The 25,415-nt window shown below is 41.6% G+C and overlaps 1 protein-coding gene across 1 annotated transcript in view; it reads left to right on the top strand.

The window, feature by feature from the left end:
• Positions 1-22,965: 22,965 nt before the first annotated feature.
• Positions 22,966-25,415, top strand: part of LOC307228187 (ephrin type-A receptor 6-like) — a gene marked incomplete at its 3' end in the record, with an annotated part of 53,513 nt that continues 51,063 nt past the window's right edge. The window contains exons 1-3 of the mRNA XM_079997752.1: positions 22,966-23,091; positions 23,713-23,862; positions 24,166-24,327. Coding sequence (XP_079853878.1) covers positions 22,981-23,091; positions 23,713-23,862; positions 24,166-24,327 — 423 coding nt within the window. The 5' untranslated portion in view covers positions 22,966-22,980. The remainder of the gene's footprint in view (positions 23,092-23,712; positions 23,863-24,165; positions 24,328-25,415) is intronic.

Genomic DNA, 25,415 nt, shown 5'->3' with positions numbered 1-25,415 from the left:
TTTCCTTTGCCTTTTAATTTCAAGATCTGAACACTCTGAACACTGTTTTTTTTTTCTCTGTCAAAGCACTTTGTAAACTCTGTTTTTAAAGGTGCTATATAATTAAAGCTATTATTATTATTATTATTATTATTATTATTATTATTATTATTATTATTATTATTATTATTATTATGAGTAACTGGGCCTGTAATCAGGGTGGCTGTATGCCTATTGCTTGTCAGAGCAATCAACGTGCAACAGGTAAATCATCCATCCCCACAAACACTAGGGGAGAGCTTCTGTCATGACATGTGCTCCTTACATATTGCCATTCTCTTCAATAAACTGGTGTGTTTGTCCAGTGTTTGTTTGAGTTTAAGCTATTATTGGTCTTCTAAATAATAAATTCAATAAATTTGCCTTGAAGCCTCACAAAGATGTGTCTCACAGGCATGGGTGCCAAAATAGGGGGGACACCGGGATTTTTTCTCCACCCATTTTTAGGTATTATAACATCTAAAGCCTATTGCTATTGTTTGCGTTTAATTTTACATTTGTGTTATTGTGCTCTGTTTCCTTATTAAAGGTTTCCTTAAAAAAATAAAGCACCCACACACATAAAAGCACGGTCCCTTCGAGTCCCCCCACTTTGCGGTATAATCTGTGGCCCCGCTCCATGCATGCTCACCAGCTCCACGCCATAACCAGAAGTCCTCTATATACTGTATATATATATATATTGATACATGTCTAAGCGCATGCCAAATCATATGTCAATTTTTAACTCACCATTCAACAACTGCACTTCATTGACAGCACATTCCCACAAGTCTTCTTCTATATAAAGGTGTTGAACAGAATCAAAGGTTTCCGGAGATCCAAACACAGCCGTAATGGTCCCGTTAGCTCTCTCACAGTCAGTGTCTTCATCGTGTCCAGCATAGGCAGCCGGAATGCCCTTACCATTAAGGAATTGCAATTGTCCTTCCATCATTGCTATGAAAAGAATGATAACTAAAATGATAGCATCGTCTTCTCAGCTTCCCAGAGTATTTGTATGCTATTGCATCTAGGACAGAGTTAGTCTGCAAGTAATGTTCAACTTGTCAACCTGCAAGACAACTCTTTATACATTTTTAAATCATCAAGAACTGCTGCAATAACTTTGTCCTATGGACGACCTATAGGATGACAAGAGCACAGTTTTTTGTTATACGTAGCCGCCAACAATTCCCCCCTTTAGAGAACTATTTTACCATGTTTGGGTCTATAAACAACTAATCACTACTCCAAGAGGGGGCGATTCCCCAAGGGTGAGGCAATTAAACATAGAACCAAACAACATGTACACGGAAAACATAAACATTGGACGACAACATGTATTGAAAAATAGAGTTAATCAGGTAGAGGAAAATCGGAACAACAATCGGGCACATGGCCTCTTCCCGTCATAGTTATGCCAGTAAATGAAGGGGGAAAGGGAAAGGAATGTAACCAGGAGGGTGCTGGGGCGCGTTCAAAGTAGGTGTTGGTGGTGTGTGTGTGTGTGTGTGTGTGATGGGACCGCCTGTATGAGTGTGTCTGCGTGTGTGTGTGTGTGTGTGTGTGTGTGTGTGTGTGTGTGTGAAGCAACCCCCATGCCCGGCCCCGAGGAGCATAACCCAGTCCAGGGAGCATGAGTAGACCCCACACCCAGGGGTGCACACATACAACCCACCCCCAAGTGCAGGCGCAAGACGCAGCCACAGGCGCAGAACCCAGGCATTGGGCGCCAGTCACGGACCGCAGGCCCGGAGCCAGGCCCCGCTCTGACACCCATGTAATACTCTTGGCTAATTGCAAACACAAACTTGGCCAGCACTGATAAAATAAACTTTTCCCGTAGCCAGTGGGAAGACAAGCTAAAACATCCTATTTGGACACCAACGCAAACTCAGAGGGGCTTCCCTCCAGAAGTCCTTGAGAAAAGGACTGCTGAGATTATTTCTGCCCAAGTGTCTGACTGGTTCTGCCACCAGAGCTAGTGATGCAAGACTTGCGAATGTTTCATTTATCGCGAACCGATCTTTTAAACAACCCGAGTCACTCTGCTAAAAGAGTCACAGTGCATCTTCTACTCACAAACAGACAATAATTATTGAGGATTAAATTAATGTGAAAAATTCTTAATTATTATCAATAATTCATATTGAATGCAACTGATTTACACTTTGCATTCTTCCCAAATTACTATTATGACAGAATTAAATGATCAAATAAATGTGAGAGCTGAGTCTTCTGACTGTCATTACACCAACTGAGCAAATGAACGAAGAGTCGGAAAATTTGAACAAATCATTTAATTGAACTTCCAAAAAAGAGCCACATTTTTTAAGTTACTAGGAACATAAAGCTTCAGTTAGGTTTGAGCATGTTCAGTAAAAAGTTGAGACACTTAATTCTCATTGGGCTTTTTGGTGAACGACTGTCCAGCAAAGTGATTTCATCAAACAATTGACTCCTTCGATGTCATTGTCCCTGTCCAGACCCTTAGTGTAAAACGCCAAGTCTCACCAAAAGTCATGCTTGTCTTTGCCGTTTAACCTTTGCAGTCAAAAAACCCATTAGTTGTAAGTCGGCCATGAATGACTAGCTGTCGGAGGCAGAGACACAGAGCGGCTGATCTTGGGATTTGGGCTCCAATAAAGTCGGACGTCCGCTCTGTATCGACGGAGGTTCTAATTAGCTGTGAGTGCCAAGACAAAGGACATTGCGCATTTGTTGCATCAACAGCATTCAGGAGCCACGGAGATCCAAGTTCAACCGGAGACCGATGGTTTGCTCTTTGCATTTTCTGAGGTCTGAGGGGGGTTTCCCTTTTTCAGATGTTTCTTCTTCTTTCGGGTTCTTTGAGAGTTGTTCCATGGTCCGGGTTAAAAAGGGGGGGGGGGGGGGTGTGGGGTGGTGCCTTTAAACTGTCCTTTGAGAAGGTCACCACAATAAAAGCTGTACAAAGAAGTTGAGACAAGACAAACAAAGAGATACAGTACCAACTCTACATTAAAGCCCCCTGTCCTGTCACACTTTCAGAGCCAAGGTCTGAATGTCAAATGTTGAGTTTGTCTATGTGGGCGGCGTGTCTGAGTATCTCAGACACATCCTAGGGCGCTGCGGTGGGTCCTTGAGAATCCCCCCTTCAAAGACGGTGGGTGGTTGAACCAGAAATAGTGTGCTCCCAGACATTCCTGAGAGCTGTTATTTCATAGCTGGTTGAACCTGATAAGTGTTTGAAGGCTCCGCCAGGTCCTCGGTGACAGCTTGATAACTATTTTCCTACTCCCTTTCAATTTTTACCACTTTCATTTCTCCTTTGTATATTTACTCTGTAACCTCCTTGTCTCTCCCCTTCATCTCCCCTTCTCTCTCTCTCTCTCTCTCTCTCTCTCTTTCCACCACCACTCTTTTTCCTCTCTTTCCATTCCTTCTATCTGCCAACCACATCACTGTCATTCTTCTCTTCCACAACTTTTCTCACGCTTTCTCGCATTGTTCTTTCTCACTCTCTTTTACACTGCTACACCCCTGTTCTCTCTAGTGGTTCTGTTGGATACCACCACGGTGCTAGGAGAGCTGGACTGGAGGACCTACCCTGTCAATGGGGTGAGTGATATTTGTATTATACCACGTTGTGGAGCAAAGCTTTGGGTGTATGGAAACCACATTAAAGAATACACGCCAATGCTGAATGAACAAAAGATTATTGGTTATTGTGCATTTTAATAATGATAATACATTTTATTTATAGAGAACTTTTCAAAATACACACAGCAAGAAATTAATAACAATACTAAAACAAAAAACAGATACAAGTTAGTAAATATCCAGCAAAATAAAGAAATACAATTGAATAAAACAGCACTTTGTAAGATTAACTAAAAATATTAGCAAAAAAGACCCATATATCTGAACATCGGGATATATGATCAGATGTACGTACGTATTTAGAAAAGATCTAAATACTGGCACAGATTCGTCAGCCTCATATCTTCTGGTATGTCCTTCCAGAGCCCTGGGCTGGCAGCCCTGGCAGCAAAGGCTCTGTCACTGTCACCCTTAGTTTTTAGCCTGGACACTGGACACATACATACATTCATAATGCATTATATAATTTGCATTCATAATTGTTAAGCACATGCTTTTATCCAAAGGAACTTACAATAATAACACTGGTTAAGTCAACTTTTTAAATACATTATTTTTTTTTAGTGTCTTTACTCTGCATTCAAGACCATGATTCAGTACTCAGAAATTCTATGCTGGTAATTTCCGACAAGAATTACATATATAATTTCATAATTCCATATATATCACAAATAAATAATACATTGTGGTGTGGGGGTGGTATGGTTTGAGCAGCCACACCTGATCTGGGTCTAGGTAATTGGGGCCCAGGATCAGTGTGGCTGTACACCTGTTACTCGTTTGTTGATCTCATGAGCAACATGTAAAACCCCCATCCCCACACACACACACCTCTGCTCCAGGGCATGTTCTATCAAGCCCCCTCTCCACAATAAACTTGTGTTTTCTCAAACCCCATTGTCTGTGTCTCTGTGCTGGTGGGCCCTGAATACGCCACCCTAGTGGCGTATTCAGGGCCAACTGCCACAAACAACAATCAACATGGACTTTCTGAGTACCAAGAAATGATATATACATTTAAACATACATATATATAGTATATATATGATATGAACACAGGACGTGCATGTTTGGCTTTATAAAAGGCCAACAGAAAAAAACGTTACACAGTGCTTGATGACATATCTCCGGGCCACTGTCTCTGGTCCTGGCTGCGCCTGTAATCAATCACTTGCACTACTTTCTGGTGCTCTGTGCTATTGACATGATTATCAAATCTGGATGACTGAAGTTTTTTGGTCCCTGTATAAAAGGCGCTGATTTTATCCGCAAGAGTGGGATTTTCACGGCATAGTTTGCACCACTTCTCGGTGCAGGCGCCATTCATTTGAAGCCAGCCGACCTCCTGCAGCCACCTCTCAGAGAACACACACCTGTTTTGTGGTTCAGGCTGAGTCTGGCGTTTCTTTGGAGGTGGAGGAACACCGAAGTTATTTCTTAATGGAGCTTGCTTCTTGGACATTTTGATGAATGGAGAAAGACCTTATACTTTGCACTGCAGTCCAATGTTTCGTACCATCTGTACCAAAATGTTAGGTACACAAACGCACGTTACAACATCTGATCTGGCGCGCATTGTTTATTTTGATAGCGCACCACTTATGTGTACCCCTGTATATAACCATTAATCTTTGTTTACTAAAACCTGGATACTCACAATGAAGTTGTTGAGGTTTTGCTTCTGAAATGTAAAATAAAAACATAATTTAGTGAGATAGATATCCAATTCTATTTATTACCTAATAATTAAGGTAATTTTGTATTTACCAGCAACATCAACATCCCCCATATTATCAGTCGCTGTATCACGCCAAGGCTCACTGTGGGAGCATCAGTCTCTTTTCATTCGAGCTCCAACATGATCTTGAATACACAATCCGAGACCAGATGTTAATTAACAGGCTTTATCAATGTTTGCTGGCTCGTAATCATTTTTTTTATTATTATTATAATATCTAAAAGAAAATCGAGGGGAACTGAATAGGTTTGACGAGAATAGCCATCTGAATAGCCTTTGATGAGGTGTAGTGTGTAGTGAGGTGTTTTGTGGGCAAAAAGCTACATGATATAGGTTGGAAATTCTATTTAACAGCCATTTCTTTTGACTTTGTTTCACTAGAGGTTAATCCTGGACACATTTTTCTTTTTTTTTAGCTGCAAACCCCTCTGACAGACAGCTGTTTACAGAGGAAAGTAATCTGAAGTCAAGCCAGCCCATCTGGTCTTGTCAGCTCCAATCCTGTGCTCGGTTTATATGTCAAAATATGAGGGCTAACTTCTTAACGTGGAGGGATCAATTGTGTCAACGAGGACCTCATGCTGTCAGAATACCTCGACACCAGTACCCGTATCAAGATAGATTCTCACTACACATTCATTTATCTGCCAATTTAGGTGACCCTATCTTTGCATTATGGTATCTTACTTCGATACTTTGTATCGAATATCGCCATGTGAACCGAGAAACATTTTCAAATCTCACTTGAAAAAATAAAGAATGGAATTTAGCTTTCGTGTTGCAAGAACAAAATTGCAAGGTTGGACTAATTCATCAAATTCATCAGTTCCAGCCAGAATTCCAGCTCTGTGTTCATCAGAACAAGTTTCACTCTGAAGGTGACGAGTATTCGTAGTGATGAAAGGTTCGACTCTTTTTTTGAGATTCGGTTCTTGACAAGTTATTTGTTTTTCCAACTCTTCTTTTGTCGTTTTGATTCAGTTGGGGTCACGCACGGTGAGTGAGGGAGGGACTTCCTGAAAGATTAAAGACACTCGGAAAACACTGATCAACTAGCAATTTTCGGTTCCGGTTTCGGTAACGTCTTTTGTGTTTGCGCTACTTCGTTTAATCGCCTCACAAAACTACCTGATTTTGGATTACGGATTTCGGATTATTTGCACTGTGATATCCCTTCTCTTTCCTGGCTTTGACCCTCGCCTGAAGTGTCTTTTCAGATTTTGGAACATGGACTCTGACTTGGCTAGCTCTTGGCTAGCGCTCAGCTAATATTCGGTTAACCCTAGCTAGCCTCTTAGCCTAGCATATTGCTAACTATGCCGGCATCGACACTTACCTCCACGGATTGTGGGAACTGTTTGCGCCTGGTCGACAGACTCAGCGCTCTCGAGAAATCGGTCTTCAAAGACATCCACAGCCTGCGTGGGGACATGAAGAAGAGGGATCAACTGTTTGTGCTTAGCATCGCTAGTGCTCAGGCTAAGCACACCTCCATGTCCTCCGCTGTGATCGGACTGGACTTAGACTCTCACTGAGGGTGAGGCGGATCCATCTGACGCCCTGCCGGCTATGATAGAGGAGCCATGGCCAAGTCCCGGACCTGCTCCACCCCAGAGCCTTGGACCCTGGCGGCAGGCCGTTGCCGGCGTTGCGTGCGCTCCTTGCGCCGCTCTATGCCGGAGACTCTCTGGCTGGAGAACAGATTCCAAGCCCTGGAGCCCACAGTCGATGCCAGAGATATGCGGGAATTGCCTCCTTTGGGGGCGGCTCGCAGTCCACCATGGCATCGAGGGCACCAAGATGGTCTCTACCGCTGCCAGCCTCGTTCCCACTGCCGCCAGACTATCCATCGCACGCCACGGGCCTCCACTCCCGAGCCAGTTGGTGGCTCTGCCGCCGCCGTGGGCCCCGCTGTTTTCAACACCGCAGAGCGCCGCCTCGGCTCCTGCAGCGTGACCACTGACTTGGACCGCCTGCACCATCTCCGGGAGGACGGTGCTCTCCTGGCTCGGCTGCTGCTGTCCCTCGGAACTCCTCTGCTGCCGGACCTCCATCCATGCTCACTGTCGGCTCCTCCATAGTTCGACACATCACCCTGCCTGCGGCTAAAACCATCTGCTACCCGGGTGCTCTTGTCTGGGATATAGACTCCAGAATCCCACAGCTGCTGGATCAAAATCCGTTTTCCTCCACTGTTCTCAACCACGTCGGAACCAACGATCTCAGAAACAAACAATCGGAGACAGAAAGAACAAAGAAAGAAAGAAAGAAGTGTTAAAGAACACTTTACAAAGTTTATTGACTGTCTTCTCCAGTTGGACTGCCGGTTCATCGTCTCTGGCACACTGCCGTGTCCCAGCTTTGGAGACGTAAAAACTTTTTACAACTGAACAAAGACAAAACAGAAATACTCATCTTTGGTGCAAAGGCTCATAGACAGAAAATTGCTCAGCTCATCTTAGTTCTCTGTCCCTGGAGACCAAGAATGAAGAATGAACGTAACCTTATACTTCGACTTAACCTAACCTAACCTGAGTGACCTTTCCTGTTCCGCCGAGAGCTACCACTTCCGGTTCCTGTGACGTCTTTGCGTGTGTGTTGCTGCTGTTGTTTTTAATGTTGTTTTGCTGTTGTTGCTGCTGGTGTCGATGTTGCTGCTGCCGTTGTTGTTGTTGTTTCTGTGGCTGTTGTTGCTGCTGTTGTTGTTTTCTGTTGCTGTTGCTGTTGTTGACACTGTGGTTGGAGTTGCTTTTTTTGTTGTTTTTGTTGTCTTTGTTGTCGCTTTTGTTGTGTTGTTGTTGTTGTTTCAGGGGCATTCTTTTGTAATGATCGGCTGACAACTACGTTCTCTCTTTGTTTTTTGTATTTCTTTGTAAAGCTCATTGTGTTGCCCTGGTATGAAATGCGCTCTATAAATAAAGTGTGTCTTGACCATTGTTATAGTACAGTATATTCTATCTATTGTTAATGTCATTTCGTTCTCCAGTTCTTACTTTGCCTTAAGAATGCCTGACTATGCAGCTCCACTGAATAAAACTGACAGCCCCTTTAAACCAACCAAGTCTCAACTTGGCACTGACATGCTCTGATTAGGCTCTGATTCCGTTGTCTCAGCTATGCACACGTGGAGGCGGTACTGTCGGACCTGTTTTTCTGCGACAATTGCATTACAAGGAGGAGGAGGAATTGTCTCGCCCATCCTTGGGCCTTGTTCCAAGGCCGCAGGTGGATCAGGAGGAGATGGCCGCGCACCAGGAGTTGCGGGACTTCAGCACTGTGAGGCTTCAAGGTGGAGGTGGAATAGGAGCAGGAAGGAGAAGGAGAAGAGCCAGGTAAGGACTCACAAGGTGCGACTCACAAACCGTCCCAAGGGGCTTTCCACCAGGAGCTGCTGTGCCTGCTGGAGAAATCGATAGCTGTCCACCTGTGCCCCTCTCTCACTGCGGAAAAGCCTCAGTTGCCATTCAAGGAATGTGGGCTGACCGCTAATCTGGAAAAGAAGTCCTAAGAGGCCACGTGGCAGGCTGCAGCACTGCTGAACATCATCTGCCTGCTGCAGGCCTAGCAGGCCAGGCTCCTGTGGGACCTGGAGGGGAAGCCTCACGATGGCCAAAGGTCCTGGAAGGTGGCTCCAGTGAAGGTGTTGGGCTGTTCGGGCCCATTGTGGACTCAGTGTGACCTACAAGTTTGAGCGGCAGCAGAAGGAGTCGGTGGCTTTGAAGAGCTTCATGGCCGAGCCCCGGCAGAACTCCGGCTCATCACAGGAGCATTCGGGATCCAGACAGCCCTGCTCTGGCCCAGGAGACATCCCAGCCTCCCCCTGATGACAGGATGAGGGGCTAGAACAAGAATCCTTTCCACCGTTCCCAGCACCTGCATGCTTCAGCGGTGAGGGGAGAAATGCGGAGGACCTCAGCCACTACGGAGTGGAGATTCGTGCTGTTGAACCATCAGCTTGACCTCCAGTTTTATCATGTAAAAGACATTCTACTGTACTAATTCCTGTGCCAGCGAAAGCCGTGACTTTAATGTACACAAAATACACACTTTCTTTATTTACCCTTCCTCCTTCCCGTGTGTTTTACTTAATTTTAAACTCTCATTCTTCATTTGTAAAACCAGGATTGTAGCGCAACCCGAAGGTTTTCCCAGTATGTTTATCAAGCCCCCTGTCCACTCAGAAACATGAGCGTCATGGCCCGAAACGAAAATATGAGCCCGAAGCCTCACATGAGCCTCCCTGCCCAGATATTATGGCCGGAGGCTAAATTTGTGGGACCTGGAGGGTCCCACAAACTTGTGTGAGTGTATGGAGATGCACATGCGCAGTTTCTCCTTGGCTTGAGATGACAGTTTTAAAGGGGTATGCGCTGCGGTTCGCCCTTCATCCACCAGCATTTGCTGGAGTTACACAGACGGAACTCACAGACTCAATGTCCTCCATCCTGGAAGGGGAGATTCAGTCCTTGCTGGAGAAGGGCCCCATTCACCCGGTAGTGGACAAAGAGAGAACCTATATTTATTAATTCCAAAAAAAGACTCTTCTCTGAGACTAATTCTAGATCTGAGAATATCAACAAAACATTGAGAAAGCTCCTGCTTTGAATGTTAACACACCGTCACCTGTTCAAATCGATCCGATGAGGAGACTGGTTGTCAGGGCGATTTGAAAGATAAAAGTGGGGTCCAAGGAGATGGTACACTCCAACAGGCGCTGCTCGACCATCTGCAGAGCCTAGGTTTTCTGGTGAATTGGAAAAAGAGCGCTTTGGTTATAGCCCAGCACACTATGTATTTGGGTCTCCATCTGGACTCACGGTCGATGTGTGTACGGCTGACTCCGACAAGTAGGTTGGCTGTTGCCACTGCAGCTTGCATACTCGACCTGCGACCTCTCCCAGGTAGTGACCATTACGCAAGAGTGTCGAGACAGTCTGAGCTTTTGGCTGACACCCGGGCACATCAATGTGTTGGATCTGGAGGCAGTCTGGTTTTCCCTGTTACACTTCCCAGCACAGATGAAGGGACACCATGTCCTGATAGGTTCCGACAACACTGCGACAATTGCTTATATCAATCGTCAGGGGGGCCTCTGCTCCCTAGCCATACATCAAGTGGCATAAAGGATTTTGCTGTGGGCCCATTCCAGCCTCTGTTCCCTGTCAGGATATCACATTCGGAGCAGGCAGAACCCGGGAGCGGAGCGCATTCATCCAATGGTCATGGACATGATCTGGCGTACATTCGGGCGAGCCGAGGTGGATCTGTTTGCTTTATGAGACATGGCTTATTGTCTTCTATGGTACTCCATTATGCTGTAATATTGGGGTCATACTCAGTTTCCTCCAAGGCCTGCATGTAAAAGGCTTGGCACCGTCCACCCTCAAGGTATACCTGGCTCCAATATCCGCCTGTTAATGTCATTATGGAGTGGATGGCAACCCACGGGGCAGTCACACTTTGTCATCCAGGTTCATACAGGGCACGCCCTGCTTCGACATGACGGTGTCAGCACTGGTGCAGGCTGTTTTGACAGCAGCGGGACGTAAGCCTGAGAACAGTTACGCTATGTGGTTACGGTCAGGTGATACAAGCTCAACTGTATGCCGAATCCCCACCCACGAGCATGATTGTGGGCCTGGCCATGGGGGGGTAATGTAATTTACCTCCGCATCCTATGAATGGGATCTTATATGCTAAAATTGCGGTTTGAGGTCACATCTGCCAGTTGGTCCTTGGAAAGGACTACCGGGACCTGGGGGTCTATGTCTCTGCCTTTGGGTTCTTGCATAGGACACATCAGTTCTGCCCTCGTGATCAGTGAGGATGGTAGGTATACAATATGGCACAGTAAGAACTCAAGTTTGAAATGAAGTAAAATGTTTGGGTTGTGCTACAACCCTGGTTTTACGAATGAAGAACAAGAGTTCTTACTGGTGGCCTCACTGACCAGCCCACTCAAGGGTTGAATAATATGTCAGAGGACATATGACAGCCAGTGACCCAGTATATATACTGTGGGGCAGGCCATATGATAGGTGGCCCAATCACAGCCTGTCAGGGCCAAGTTGAGACTTAGGTGGTTTAAAGGGGCTTTCAGCTTTATTCAGTGGAGCTGCCTGGAGACAGCTCAGGCAGCAGTGTCCAAACTTTTTTCACTGAGGGCCACATACAGAAAAATATGCGAAGGGCTAGGGGTGAGGTATATTGCCAGACCTGTAGTGTATTAAAGTTAGCAAAATAAATCAATGTAGCTAAATTATGCTTGATAATTGAATATGCTTAAAGAAAAAAAAAGCCTACATCACAGCTTTCCATTAAATGAGTTTTCATTTACTTTTTTTACAAAAAGTACCCTTCACAGCCCTGTATAAAGGGGGAAAACAAGGGGAAAAGAGGATGGGTATATTTCAAGCTTGTTATGCAAATAAGTTATTGGGCTTGTTAACACATCAACTAACGTTTGTTAGAAAATGTCATCAAGGACAACTTGAATTGACTGAATTTATTTAGTAATTGGCCTCATTAACATGTGAATACTGTGTCATATATTTTTAACTCACCTATAATGGGAACAGCGTTGCATTCAGTGGGAGCAGTGATGCTGCGCTTTGGACTGAAGGATGGCTGGCAGGTCAGGAGCAAGTTTGGTGTTTGAGATGCGAAGGACATCACAGAGATAGCTGTAGCTCATTTTGGTTCTCAATCTGCTTTTGTTCAGAGTTAAAAGAGAAAATGTTTGCTCACATAGGTATGCTGAGCCAAACAGACTCGTCATTTTTTTTGCGTGGCGTCTCATCAGAGGAAACTTGGCCTTTTCCAAGCTCCGGTAGAAGTCGGGTAGGGAGAGAAGCTGATGTTGATTCCTCAGAGAATGATCACACTGCTTTTCAATAAGTTCTAATTGCAGACTCTCTTCCACTTCTTCTGCATCCATCAGGAAGGGAGTCGAGAACAGCTTGATTTATTTCTCAATGATAGAAAAATTTGGAAGCGCTGACTGAATTTTGTCATGAGAGATCGCTGCAGCACGGAGCCATGACTAAGCCAGCGTACATCAGAATGGTAGAGTAGGTCCCCGTATTCAGCATCGACATCAGATAGGTAAGCTTGAAATTCTATGTGGCAAAGGCCTGGTGCTGGAATTATGTTGACAGTTTTCACAGCAGTGTTGTTCACATCGCCAAGTTGGACTGTCTTGGCACAGAGGGCTTCTTGGTGGATGATACAGTGCATTTTTACAGTCTCACCTCCACTCCCTTGCACGTTGGTGCACACCATAGAGGTCATTCCATTGCCTTCACCTGTCATTGTTGGAGCTCCATCTGTTATAACTCCACACAGCTTGTCCCATTTAAGTCCTATCTTGTCAACTGCATCAGACACAGCTTCAAAAATGTCCTTACCCGTTGTTGTGCTCCTTAGACTCCTAAGATCAAAAGTGAAAAAGTTATCGGCAACTCCCTGCCAAAGAAATAACAGCTGTGCAGTGTCCGTGGCATCTGTGCTCTCATCACATGCAATCAAGTAAAAATCAAATGCACAAGCTTTATGGAACACTTGATGTTTTAAGTTAGCTGACAAATCTTTGATTTGCCACACAACTGTGTTTCTGGACATGCTAACTTGTTGAATTATCGTTCTTTGATTGCTCTTGTTTTGTGTGAAGCTGTCTTGTTCAAGACAGTAGCTCCACTTAGTGTTTATACTAAGAAGTACAATACAGTCAAGCGCAAGTTTCATGTGTGGGCCATATTCTATTATATTTTTTTAATTTGCTGCGGGCCAATTTAAAATGGACCACCTTGGATACCCCTGGCTTAAGGCATAGTAAGAACTCTCATTCTTCATTCGTAAAAAATGGGGGGTGTTGCACAACCCAAACATTTTGGTAGGTTGATAGTTTTCAAGTATTTACCCTTGTTTATGAAGCTTTGTTGCCGTCAACCACTGACTTAAGTACTAAAATGTGTTAACTACTATATTACTTAAATATGTAATATGTTCACGAGCGGTGTTTATAATGCTTTGCACCTATCCACATTAATACATAATTCAGAGCCCTGCGTCTGGCTGTGTATTATGGCACGACAGCTGCTTTACTTTTGATTTATGTGAGGTGGAAATTGGACAGATCATCAGGTAAAATATCCAACTGAAAATTAAACAAGCTGTAATTTGCCACTACCATCTTGCTCTGATGCATGCCTGATGTGAAATAATGGTCTATTTATGAAATTAATATCTTAACAGACATGGAGCAATCACGATTAGCCATAGTGATTTTCCGCAATTTTATAATATCTAAATGGCAGAAAGGGAGTGGAACTGTGATTATTATACGTGTGAAAATTCAATTAAAATAAAAAGGCAAATATTTAAACAATGTTCTCTCTCAGGCGGTTTCCCATCTCTGGCTTTCTCTCGCTTTCTTATGCAGCCTTAACAGATCTTGCTTTGAGATTAAAGACCATTAACAACTTGAACAAAAACACAACAAAACTCCACCTCTCAGCTTTGCATCAAATCAATAATTCATTACAATAACAGGGATGCGCTGATATTCCGCTTGTTTCCATCTCTCTCCGGATTCTGTTTCCTGACAATGATAAATAGTACTGTGTTAATCGGAACTTCAAACCCCTCTGCTGTTGAAATCCCCACCTAATACTTTCCGTACAATAGTCTATACTATATATATATATATATATATACATATATATATATATATATATATATATATATATATGTGTCATTGTGTGTTTATTCACATTTGGTTGTGTGGGGGAAGATCTACAGTACTAAGACATATCTGATTATTAAAGAGCTCTAGTGTTTAAGTTTGAGTTTTATTTATTTATATGGAACCTTTCATTCAAAAAGCATATCAAAGTGCTGTACAAAATCGTATTTAAGCATTTCAATAAGAACATTTAATAATAGCACACAAAACTTTACACCAAGACTGCAAACTGCATGTTCTCGGTGAACTCTAAATAAATGTACTCAGCTTTCCATGTTCTTCCAAGAAACAGAATTCTCTCAAATTAGAAATAATATTTTAATATCTGGTGTTGATGGATCTGGACTCCCTCCCACTCCACTAAATGTATTATAGTGGGCGAGGAGGTGATGCAGCACCAAAAGTTTTCGTTCTTCTCTCGACCCCTTTCCCACAACACCAGTTTAAATGTGTCTTTCACTGCTTATCAAATGAGGAATATTGTCATTGGTAGCTCATAGTCAGGTGTTTTCCACCCCTTTTCTCAACTCTGCTTTTGCCGCACTGAAGAAAAATGTAAGACCAACAACTAGCCACTATAGACCTAGAACTATAAACTATATACCAACAACTATAGACTACTGTATAAACAAACAAGTAGCCACAGAAAACCAACAACTAAAGAGTTTATACCAACAAATATCCACTGAAAACCAACAACTATAGGCTATATACAAACAACTAGCCTCCAGCATCTCCAAAATGGCAGGACTTGTTGGGTGTTCCCAGTTTGCAGTGGTTAGTACCTATCAAAAGTGGTCCAAAGAAGCACAACTGGTGAACCGGCGACAGGGTCATGGGTGTCCGAGGCTCATTGATGCGCGTGGGGAGTGAAGTCTAGCCTGTCTGGTATTGCCTACCCCTACTGCAAACATTTCTCCATAAATACAATTACCTTACCTTACCTTAAAATACTCACAAGCAGAATTATAGTCATTTTTATGTTAATATTTGAAGTAGTAAATATTATGCTTCGTAGTTTCTATTTTATGATAACTTCACCAAAGTGTGTGTGTGTGTGTGTGTGTGTGTGTGTGTGTGTGTGTGTGTGTGTGTGTGTGTGTGTGTGTGTGTTTGTCTGTGTGTGAGCTGCTGTGGGGGTAGGGATTCATAACTGCTATATCTCGGGAATATGTGCATGTTGTAACTGAAGATGGATGGGGTTTATAAAAGCTGTAATTTACATGCGTGGGTGTAAGGCTGGCAGCGGTGTACTGTGCTTTATTTGTTTGGGTCTTAAAATGCACAAATATACATACATTTTCTTTATGCTGTGATTTTGTTTTCCCTTAATGTGAAGCATATCGAGCTGACCTGTATTTATAATGTGCAATACTGATAATATTATTTTGCCATGACTTGATTCTTGAAAGGATTGGAACTTTGAATTTTGAAATAAAAAAACAATCATCGCTTACAATGGCCACCTAGGAACCCCCATCAATTACCATCCTGCTCATTGCCATTTTTCTCTACTTTTCACAGCACATGCACGGGATTATTAAGCCTAAAAATTTCAAAGTCGTGAATGTAGTTTATTTCAATGGAAATGTCTTCAAAACCTGAGTTTCAATGCCTCTATATTCACTTTAGGCTGGTGGCAGTTGGTGTTGCATCTCGTGTGAATGCATGCATGCATCTTGATGTTTGAATAACACTTGAAGAGCTTCAGTTCAGCAACCTTTCAAACAACGTTTAGAAAAGACAAACAATTCCTTTACCCCTAAGGTGCATGTGACAGCTCACCTTAAGATTTTCTTGGCTGACAACTATTTTAAGGTAGTGAAATATATTGCAGAAACAAAATCACTATGCGAGGGCCAGAGTTAAGACATCAGGTTTGTTAGGATAGACTGGGGTGGGGGGTGACGGTGGGTATGGAAATCCTGGAAATTCTGGAATCCTGGTGATGCACTGCCGCCTCACAGCAAGAAGGTCCTGGTTTCAATTCCCGCCTCGGGCGCTGTTGGCACTAAGCTCCGGAGGGTATTGTCTGATTAGGGCCTTTTCTGTTGGGAGTTTGCATGTTTTCCTTGTGCTCAGATGGGGTTTTCTCTATAAAACATCGTAAGAACCCGCACAACAAACATTGTCTGACCAGCGATGGATGTAGAAGTTGGTCCCTGTCAGATGCCCACCGCTCCTGGCCTGCCCCCCCGGAGGAAGAACGAGCCATGATGGGAAAATGTGGAAGAGACATTTCACGGCCTCCATTGCCTGTGTGTCGGCTGTTGCTGCACGAAATGCATGTGTGTTGTGGTGTATTTGCGACTATAAAGACGAGCTGAGCTTGTCCTGTTTAATAATCTTGAATAATTAATCATCTTCAGTGAGGACTAGATTAACCTGTTCCAATGGAAAAACTGGTAGTCTGAGTTCTTCAGATATTCTTCAGCTCTCGCGTAGTCTACTTACCCTACGTACCCTCTACTTCTATAAAATTTCCAAATTGCCATCCGAATTTACACCGAGGTTTAGGAATTCTGTTGATAGAGTGAGATTCAGCAGAGACATCCCTTCACAATGCTTTTTTCAACTAAAATAAGTATGCCTGTGTTGTCTAATGCTGTTGGACTTCGACATTCGACATTGAGACGGTATACCTTGATAGTATACATCAATAGTCGATAAGAGTCAAAACTGATCTCTGTGTTTGCTGTAACACATATTGTGTTTTCTCAACACAAGCAGGAAGACAACTGTAATGGTTAAATTGCAGGGTCCCTAGAACTGGCTCTTGTGGAGCCCCTAAACCGCGATAAAATTACAAGACAAAAAGGGAACCCAAGGGAGACAAAGAAGTTTTGCACTGTCAAGTAGGCGCCAAACCAAATTAGAACCGGGGGAAGATAGGCTGACCCACTTTTTTAGTCTTTAAATTAAAATGCTGTGATTAACCTCATTAACGGCTGTATTCAGGTCCAGCCATACTCAAACGGAACAGTAATTGGCATCATGGTTAGCTTTGAGGTCATTGACTACCTCCCCGATGCCTGCGTTAACACAAAATAATCTAAAGAAATACAACATGAGGGGTTACAAATAATTTATTATAGAAATTATTTGTTCTATGCTCTCTGTGTTATATCATGATATGCATGTTGAAAAATGTCAATGAGCATACATTCTGACAAGCCACGTCAGTGACGACAGCGCCCTGATTTAATGACTCCATCAAAACTCTAGACAGATTGCCTGCTGTCAAATCAGTCAGTCAGTCGGTCTATTTAAACACTTACTTACCCATGTGCCTCTAGCCTGACACACATATCCCTGGTCTCCACCCCACCGCTGGCCCAGCTCCACCTCGGCGTTACCATTGCTCCAATGTCATTATTGCGTCAGGTTCTGTTCTGTTGGTTTCCCTGGAGGGGGTTCAGTCTGTGCTTCATGCTCCCATGCATGGTTGCAGGGACAGGCAGATCTCCCAGGAAAGAGATATATCACCAGACACAACTATAATTCTAGCTCTCAATATGAACTTTATAAACTTGGATATTCGGTGAAAGCAGTCCTGAAAGTGGTCAATGCTGAAGTGAGTGTAGTGTTTAGAAAGCAGTTTGAAAGTCAGAATGTATCAAAATTGAAGCGTTTCGATCATCTGTGTAGAGAGTAGAGATGCGTAGAGATGCGTAGAGATGTGCCTAAATGTGTACACAAGCTGTACTTGTTATGGCTTGTGCCAGAATGTGGGCTATTCAAAGTTTCCTAAAATTAAAGGATTATAGGGTAATATACAGTATTAGCAGGAGTGTATCCCATCTCCTCAGAGAGACTGCTCACACCAAAAGCCCATCTCTCAAACAGGTATTCATAAGATATATTTCTTTGTTCTGAACTGTAGTAGCTCCTCAGAGTGCTTTTAAGAACACTGTGGCACACAGCAGAATGACAAATCACAATTGGGGCTCATTTACATGCAAAATGGATCTCCACTAAGTTATAGGGATGATCAGTTGTTCAGATATGAATTCTGCAGCTGTTACTGGGGGAAAAAAAAAAAAATATATATATATATATATACTATATATAGCAACCGTAACAGTTGAGTGAGTGCCAAGACTACTAAGCAGCTATCAATTCATATTTATTTAACACTTTTTTGGTTACAACATAATTCCATATGTGTTATTTCATAGTTTTGATGTCCTCACTATTATTCTACAATGTAGAAAATACTAAAAAGAAAGAAAAACCCTTTAAGTAGGTGTGCCCAATCATTTGGCCGGTACTGTCAAATGATTGACAGTACCGGTCAAATTATAGGTACCCTTTCAAGTTGTATATTATATTCATTCATTACATTCCACCATAAGCTTCCATAAGGCACACCATAGGTACGGCAACGGGGGTTTTGCGGGATTTCCAAGTGACAGGGCAAGTGAATGTGATTGATTAATCATTCACCCCTTGGGTGTCTCATGGAGCTAATTTAGATAGCTTAATTAATGTAAGATTAATTGTTTTCATGCACTCCACTCAAGGTTAAGGTGTATTTAATAATTTAGATTTAAGAACTCTCCACTTCGTTTGCTTCAATTTCCTCTGGGACACGGTCGGTTTAGTCCCTCTCGTCTCAGAAGGTCGGGATAGCCCGTAATGCCGTCTCCACTGCTGTGAGCCATTCCAGGCTTTAAACAGTAATCACCGTGCGTGCCGTGTGATAGTTAGGTAGATATCACACACGTGTGCTGGGTGCAATTGTATTGATTGTCCTGTAATAGTTGAATGGATGGCTGGATGGATAGATAGATAGATAGATAGATAGATAGATAGATAGATAGATAGATAGATAGATAGATAGATAGATAGATAGATAGATAGATAGATAGATAGATAGATAGACAGACAGATAGATAGATAGATAGATAGATAGATAGATAGATAGATAGATAGATAGATAGATAGATAGATAGATAGATAGATAGATAGATAGATAGATAGATAGATAGATAGATAGATAGATAGATAGATAGATAGATAGATAGATAGATAGATAGATAGATAGATAAATAGATAGATAGATAGATAGATAGATAGATAGATAGATAGATAGATAGATAGATAGATAGATAGATAGATAGATAGATAGATAGATAGATAGATAGATGGACAGAAAGCTCTTTATTCAATTCGCCTATACATATTCTTTTCCACCAGCTTCACCCTTGATTGTACCTACTTTGTTTACTTTGGATGATTATTCAATCTAACTCCTTAAAGGTCCCACGTCTCATTACTGACGTTCGATTCATAGTTATGGAACTAATATGGTGCTGCAGGAATGAGCCCTAAAACCCATAAATTTGTTAGCATTTTTGCACTTCCTGTTCCCTTGTCTCAGTCATTTGAATGAGTTTTTGGTTTAATTCCTGAAATAAGGTCTGTGGTTAACACAAGCTTAAGAGATTTTTACGTTTTGTTCTACGACATAAAATACATCAGTAAATACCCCACTTGTGAATTTTGAAGCTCTTATGTGTAAAGGCGGTTGCTAGCAAGCGGGTAAATGAGACTACAGAGTCTTATTTAGCTCACTCATCAAGCTGAACACGGAAAGTCATCTTCTTAGTCGTCCTCTTCTCTAACCTTTATTTGTGTTTATATACACACTCTTGCAAACTATTTTACTCAAACTTTTCAGACTTTTGTAGAAGAGGTAAGTGTGCAAAATCAAATTACAAGTTGGAAGCTTGGTGGTGGTGACGTCGAAGTCATGCAACCATGGTGTAGTTCGTTTATAGCCTAATGTTAGTCTTTTACTGCTGGAGATTGCAATTCTGCTGCATTCACATGGAACATGAGAGACGGGAGGCGGTAATCCGGAAGTCATGTTCGAAGAGAAGTGCATGCCGACAGACCGGCAGAGAACACTGGCAACGGAACACGCCATCAGCTGTGCAAAGTTAAAATATTTTAACTATTTGTCGTCCTCCGCGACATAATTACCCGCTGTTACGTAGGCAGGAGCCGACTCTACTGCACATGTCTGCTGCGGTTGCCGAGCTTTGGAGTCAGATGCGCTAGATGCCGTTTTCTCTGGAATATTGCACTTAAATAGAATACGTAAAAAATGTGGATGTGGATGTGATGGTGTCACAGTTGGTCTGGTGATTAAGTTGCGGCTCCAGGTTACAACTTTTATAATAATATAATTAAATGTGAATAATTAATAATAAAATAAGTGCTTCTTTTGACAGTGTAAACCAGGTGATCAGCCATCGATCACTCAGTTAACAGATCATTACTCACTATAATTAAACAGATTTCTATAGATCTTGAAGCCACATATCAATATCGATAAATATATCCATAATGCAAAATAATCCATTGTCAAACCTGCTTGGAGATGAATATGATGCTTTATAGCCGGCTTGTGTAACGTTAACCAATGATGAATGACAATATGTGTTGGAGGGAATTTAACATTTATTTAAGTTTGCAATAAAATATTAATAATAAGCTGCATTTTTTAAAGCCACATGCATTACTAAAATTCTTATATATAATAACAGACATGAGATCATTTAGTTTAATATACATTATTGGATTCGTTGTACATCACAATTGCAACTTATTGTCATGATTTGCTGTGGGACCTCCCCCTCACTCCCCCGTGCTGTTCAGAAAGTGCCATTTGCCATGTCCCGTGTTCTATTTGAATGCAGCATGATGCTTCAAAAATCATAATGTGGTGTTTGTCACAGAGCTCATTTTCTGCAATGGTCCAATTTCCAATGAAAAAATCACATTGGCTTTTTGTCGAGAGGACCAGGGCAAAGCTAACTTCCGGATTGGTCTACAAAAATAAGTCATCGCTGCAGCACTCTATTGTCAGTATGCACCCATTGGTGACTCATTCTGGTCACCATTTCATCCATGTATGTCTCCTTCAACAGCAGTGTCCACAAAGCACATGGGTGGTCTAATCACATATACAGTAAAGGCCTTTGAATGCATCTGTATGTTTTTCCTTCACATTTTTGAGTGAATTGCCAGTGAATTGGTGAGGAAGGGGGTATGTGTGTGCGTGGGGAGGGTTATCCCATCATTTTGCGAAGGTTTTGTACCTCTGAACATCACGCCAAGGCAGGTTGCACAAACAGGAGGCTCCGGATGATGCAACATACATGAAAAAATAAGTAAGACTAATGCCGTGCCTCGCTTTATGTAGTGTTTCTGAAGCCAATCAAAGTTGCAGTGTCACATAAAATACATTTCAGAACAGCAACAAAGCAACAAATATATTGTTATTGTGGACGGTAAATGTCATAAAGAATTGGCACTTATGTCTTCACATATGACTCAGTTGATAATTATGTCATATGTGAAAGCTGCATACAAGATGTATGCATATTAAAAGACAACCTCAAAAACACTTGGCTTTTCTTCCATCCCTGTTGCATTTTATACACTGCTGAGTTTGTATCAATCTTTCTGATTAAATTTGGGAGCAGATTTGCATATTTATATCTTATACCCACCTAGTTTGACAAACACGACAGACACCGTGGGGATAAAAGCTCCCATTGTGCGCTCCATTCAAGAATTTGTGTACTTCTGGTCTCCGTGTGTTACTGTTTTACAAAATCCTGAACAACAGTGATAACGAGAAGCGCTCTAGCAAGCAGCTACATGCTTACTAAGGAAAACTTTGAGTAATAATGGATTGTGCGCTAAGAAGAGACAGTTTTGGTGAAATTTGTTTTTTGTCTTATCCCACAAGCTATTTTGGTATTGGACACACAAGGATGAAATTGGTATTAACCTTCTTGTCTGAATCTTGGTACGATAGCGAAAAAGAGAATGGAATATTGGAAAAATACCCTTGAAGACATGCCTTCTTGGTTCATTGTGTAGATTATTTTACAAATATTCAAAGAAGAAATTTTAAATAAAAAAAGGACGTGCTTGTGTGTTTCATGTTGCACACATGTACATACTGAACTTGATAGTGTTGCCTTTGTACTCAGTAACACTTCACAACGGCATTGTTAAAGTTAAGACTTACATGTTGGAACACTACTGCTTATCTAATGTAACTATATAAGGATTTTCTGGTGCAATGATCTTAACATAGCAATTACCGTAGGATACACCTTCATACCTTAACCTCAAGGATGTTTTAGAGCATCAGTTAAAACGATAACATAAGCACAGATTACAAAATAATACCTTTCACACACCAAAACAGGAAACACAAAAAATATTTGACCATTTGACTACCACTTGATACTTGACCGATTTGACTATTGGATTTATATCTGTATTCATTCAACCAAGCCATCTTAATAGTTTATGATGAGGCCCTACAACTGTATTCCCCAATCAATAGACTATATCAATGATCAATAGACAAGAGATCAAATTTTACAGATCTCTCTCTTCTGTATTTTATTTTTAAGATTATATATATATATATATATATATATATATATATATATATATATATATATATATATATATATATTTATGTATACTGATATACGTATATATATATTATCTTAAAAATAATATTTTAATATAACATATATAATGTGATATATATATAATAATATATATATATATCATGCTTTCCTTGCAAAAGTGATGCAATATGTTTTTCTCCTTTTCTGTTTTTTTTCCAGGTGTTCTCTGACAATTTCAACCACTATTAGCAGGGACATTATTTGATAGTAGTTTTTGCTGTTTTTGCTGTGCTGTGACTATTTTATTTCCGTCCATCCATCCAATTTCTCTTCTTTCTCCATCTCCTCAACCATTTTAATTTTCAAAACAGTGGGACGCTATCACGGAGATGGATGAACAGAACCGACCCATCCACACCTTCCAGGTGTGCCACGTGATGGAGCCCAATCAGAACAACTGGCTGCGGTCGAGTTGGATCAAGCGGCAAGCTGCTCAAAAAGTCAGAACCCCACTGGTGTTTGAGTATCCAAAACTGTGAAAGGGGAAGCATTTTCAGATACCATAATGAATAGGAAGAATTGCTTAAAAATATTTAGATACAGTATTACAACAACCATGATGATATGCCAGCAGAGGTGGGTAGATTACCCAAACGTATAAAGTACTTTTACTATTTACCACTGAAAATGAATTTAACTCAAGTATAAGTAAAAGTATATATCTAACTAAGAATTGTTCAGGTCATATTATTACTCAAGTATTAGTTCTGAACTTATCATTTCAAAGTTTCAAAAAATGTCACTTACAGTAGATATGGAGGTGAACCAATTTTTGTTAGGTTCTACAGTCAAATCAATGAAATGTTGTGGCAGGAGCATTTGCTATTTGTGCTATTAGAAAGGGGAAGCAGAGATTTCACCAAACTTACTTTACAAATGCACTCAAGTAAAAGTAAAAAGTACCCACGTCTCTATGGTAGTACTCCATTTCCTAGGAAGACACAAATTCCACACCAAATAAATCCAGTACCAGTACTCCAGAGCTGAACTCTCCAAGGTCCAGGTGGTTGGGGAATGTGCTTGTCGTTCTAACTGAAATGAGTTTGTGCTTGGCTCCCCAGGTGTATGTAGAACTGCGTTTCACGCTGAGAGACTGTAACTCGATTCCCTGGGTGTCCGGTACCTGCAAGGAAACTTTTAACCTCTTCTACCTGCAGAGGGACGAACCTCTTCCTGCAGAAACTCGCTTCCGCCCAGCTGATTATGCCAAAGTACGTGGATTATCTATTGTTAATGGTTTCTGGGTACTTATTATCTGCTAATAGAGAAGAGAGTCTTCCCTTTCAGTAGATAAGTTGTTTACTGACAGAATAAAAATGACTAGTTAATAGCAACTTTTTTTTAAATGTGTTGAGTCCAGTGAGATAGCTCATGACTCACAAGAAGTAGTGATGAGTCATCTTGAGAGTTTAGTGACCACAGTTTAGTGAGATCTGCTTTGTTGTCGGCTCAATGACTGCAATGTCGACTGCAATAACTTGCCCAAAATCTAAAATGTCCATGATGTTTTAAAGGTGGACACCATTGCAGCAGATGAGAGCTTCACGCAGACGGATCTTGGAGACCGCGTGCTCCGGCTCAACACCGAGGTCAGGGAGGTGGGGCCTGTGACCCGGAAGGGCTTCTACTTAGCCTTTCAGGATGTGGGGGCCTGCATTGCCCTGGTGTCTGTCAAGGTCAGTGTACCGGCTCGCGCCTCAATTCCTTATTGACATTTATGAAGATCCTAAAATGTTGAGTGCAATTCTACATGATCATGTTTAGAAAGTTCAATTGGAAGACATTTTAAATTCTTTATTCAACTAGATTTTGTGTTTCTGTAGTGTGAGAAGTACTTTATAAATAAGAATGTCACTCATTAAAAAAGGTCATCAAATAAAATGTAGCGATATGTGGTTTATTAAACTATTAATTTATCATAAGAAAATAACTTCATCAAGATGGGGCACCACTCACCACAGCTCAGATGGGGTCCAGCCTGAGACAAAATGTCAACATGCTCTTTTGAACCTTGCCCAAAGGAGGTGGAGTTGGGCACTAGCCAGAGGAAGCAGATTTGGGGCATCTCCTTTCTAAATCTGGCTGCTAATTCTTTCTAACTAGAGAATTTAATATCTTTACGTGCAAAAGTCACATAACCTCATACATCATTAGGCTAAAATCAATAAGTAGTTTTAAAACATAAACTCTTGTGATAATGTTTTAGATACAAACATATAAAATAAAATAACACCAATGGTTCAGACACCCGTCACCTTTCAAAACCATTCCATCAGTAACATAACATTCGTGTTTCATTAACTGCTGAGACAATTTCTAATAACCATTAAAACACTTCTAATAAATGGCATAAGGTTATCATCCGCAGTATGTCTCCACAACACAAATTACATTGCAATCTTAGTGGGTACAGAGACTTTACTTTAGAAATTACTCAGGAATGTGTATTGCAATTTATGGCCTGGTCTGGAGACAAGGTCCTAGATCAGTGGTTCCTAACCTTTTCAGACTTGCGGCCCACTTGAAAATCTCAAAAGTGTTCATGACCCACATCCGACTCGAAGTAATACGGGAGCCAAACAGTGATTTCCGGGGATTTTAACAATCATATGCAAAATAGGTTTGTTAAAAATAACTTTATATCTATGGAACTTTCCCATAACGTTAGTAACGGTATCTAGTAAGCGCAGTCTAAAGGGCGCAGTGTTTTGAATGTAGCCTAACGATGCTGATAAAACGAACAATAACAAGAGCACATTCATAT

The sequence above is a fragment of the Zeus faber genome (assembly GCF_960531495.2).
Source record: "Zeus faber genome assembly, chromosome: 3".
Classification (NCBI taxonomy): domain Eukaryota; kingdom Metazoa; phylum Chordata; class Actinopteri; order Zeiformes; family Zeidae; genus Zeus; species Zeus faber.
This window is presented reverse-complemented; position numbering and strand designations above follow the sequence as displayed.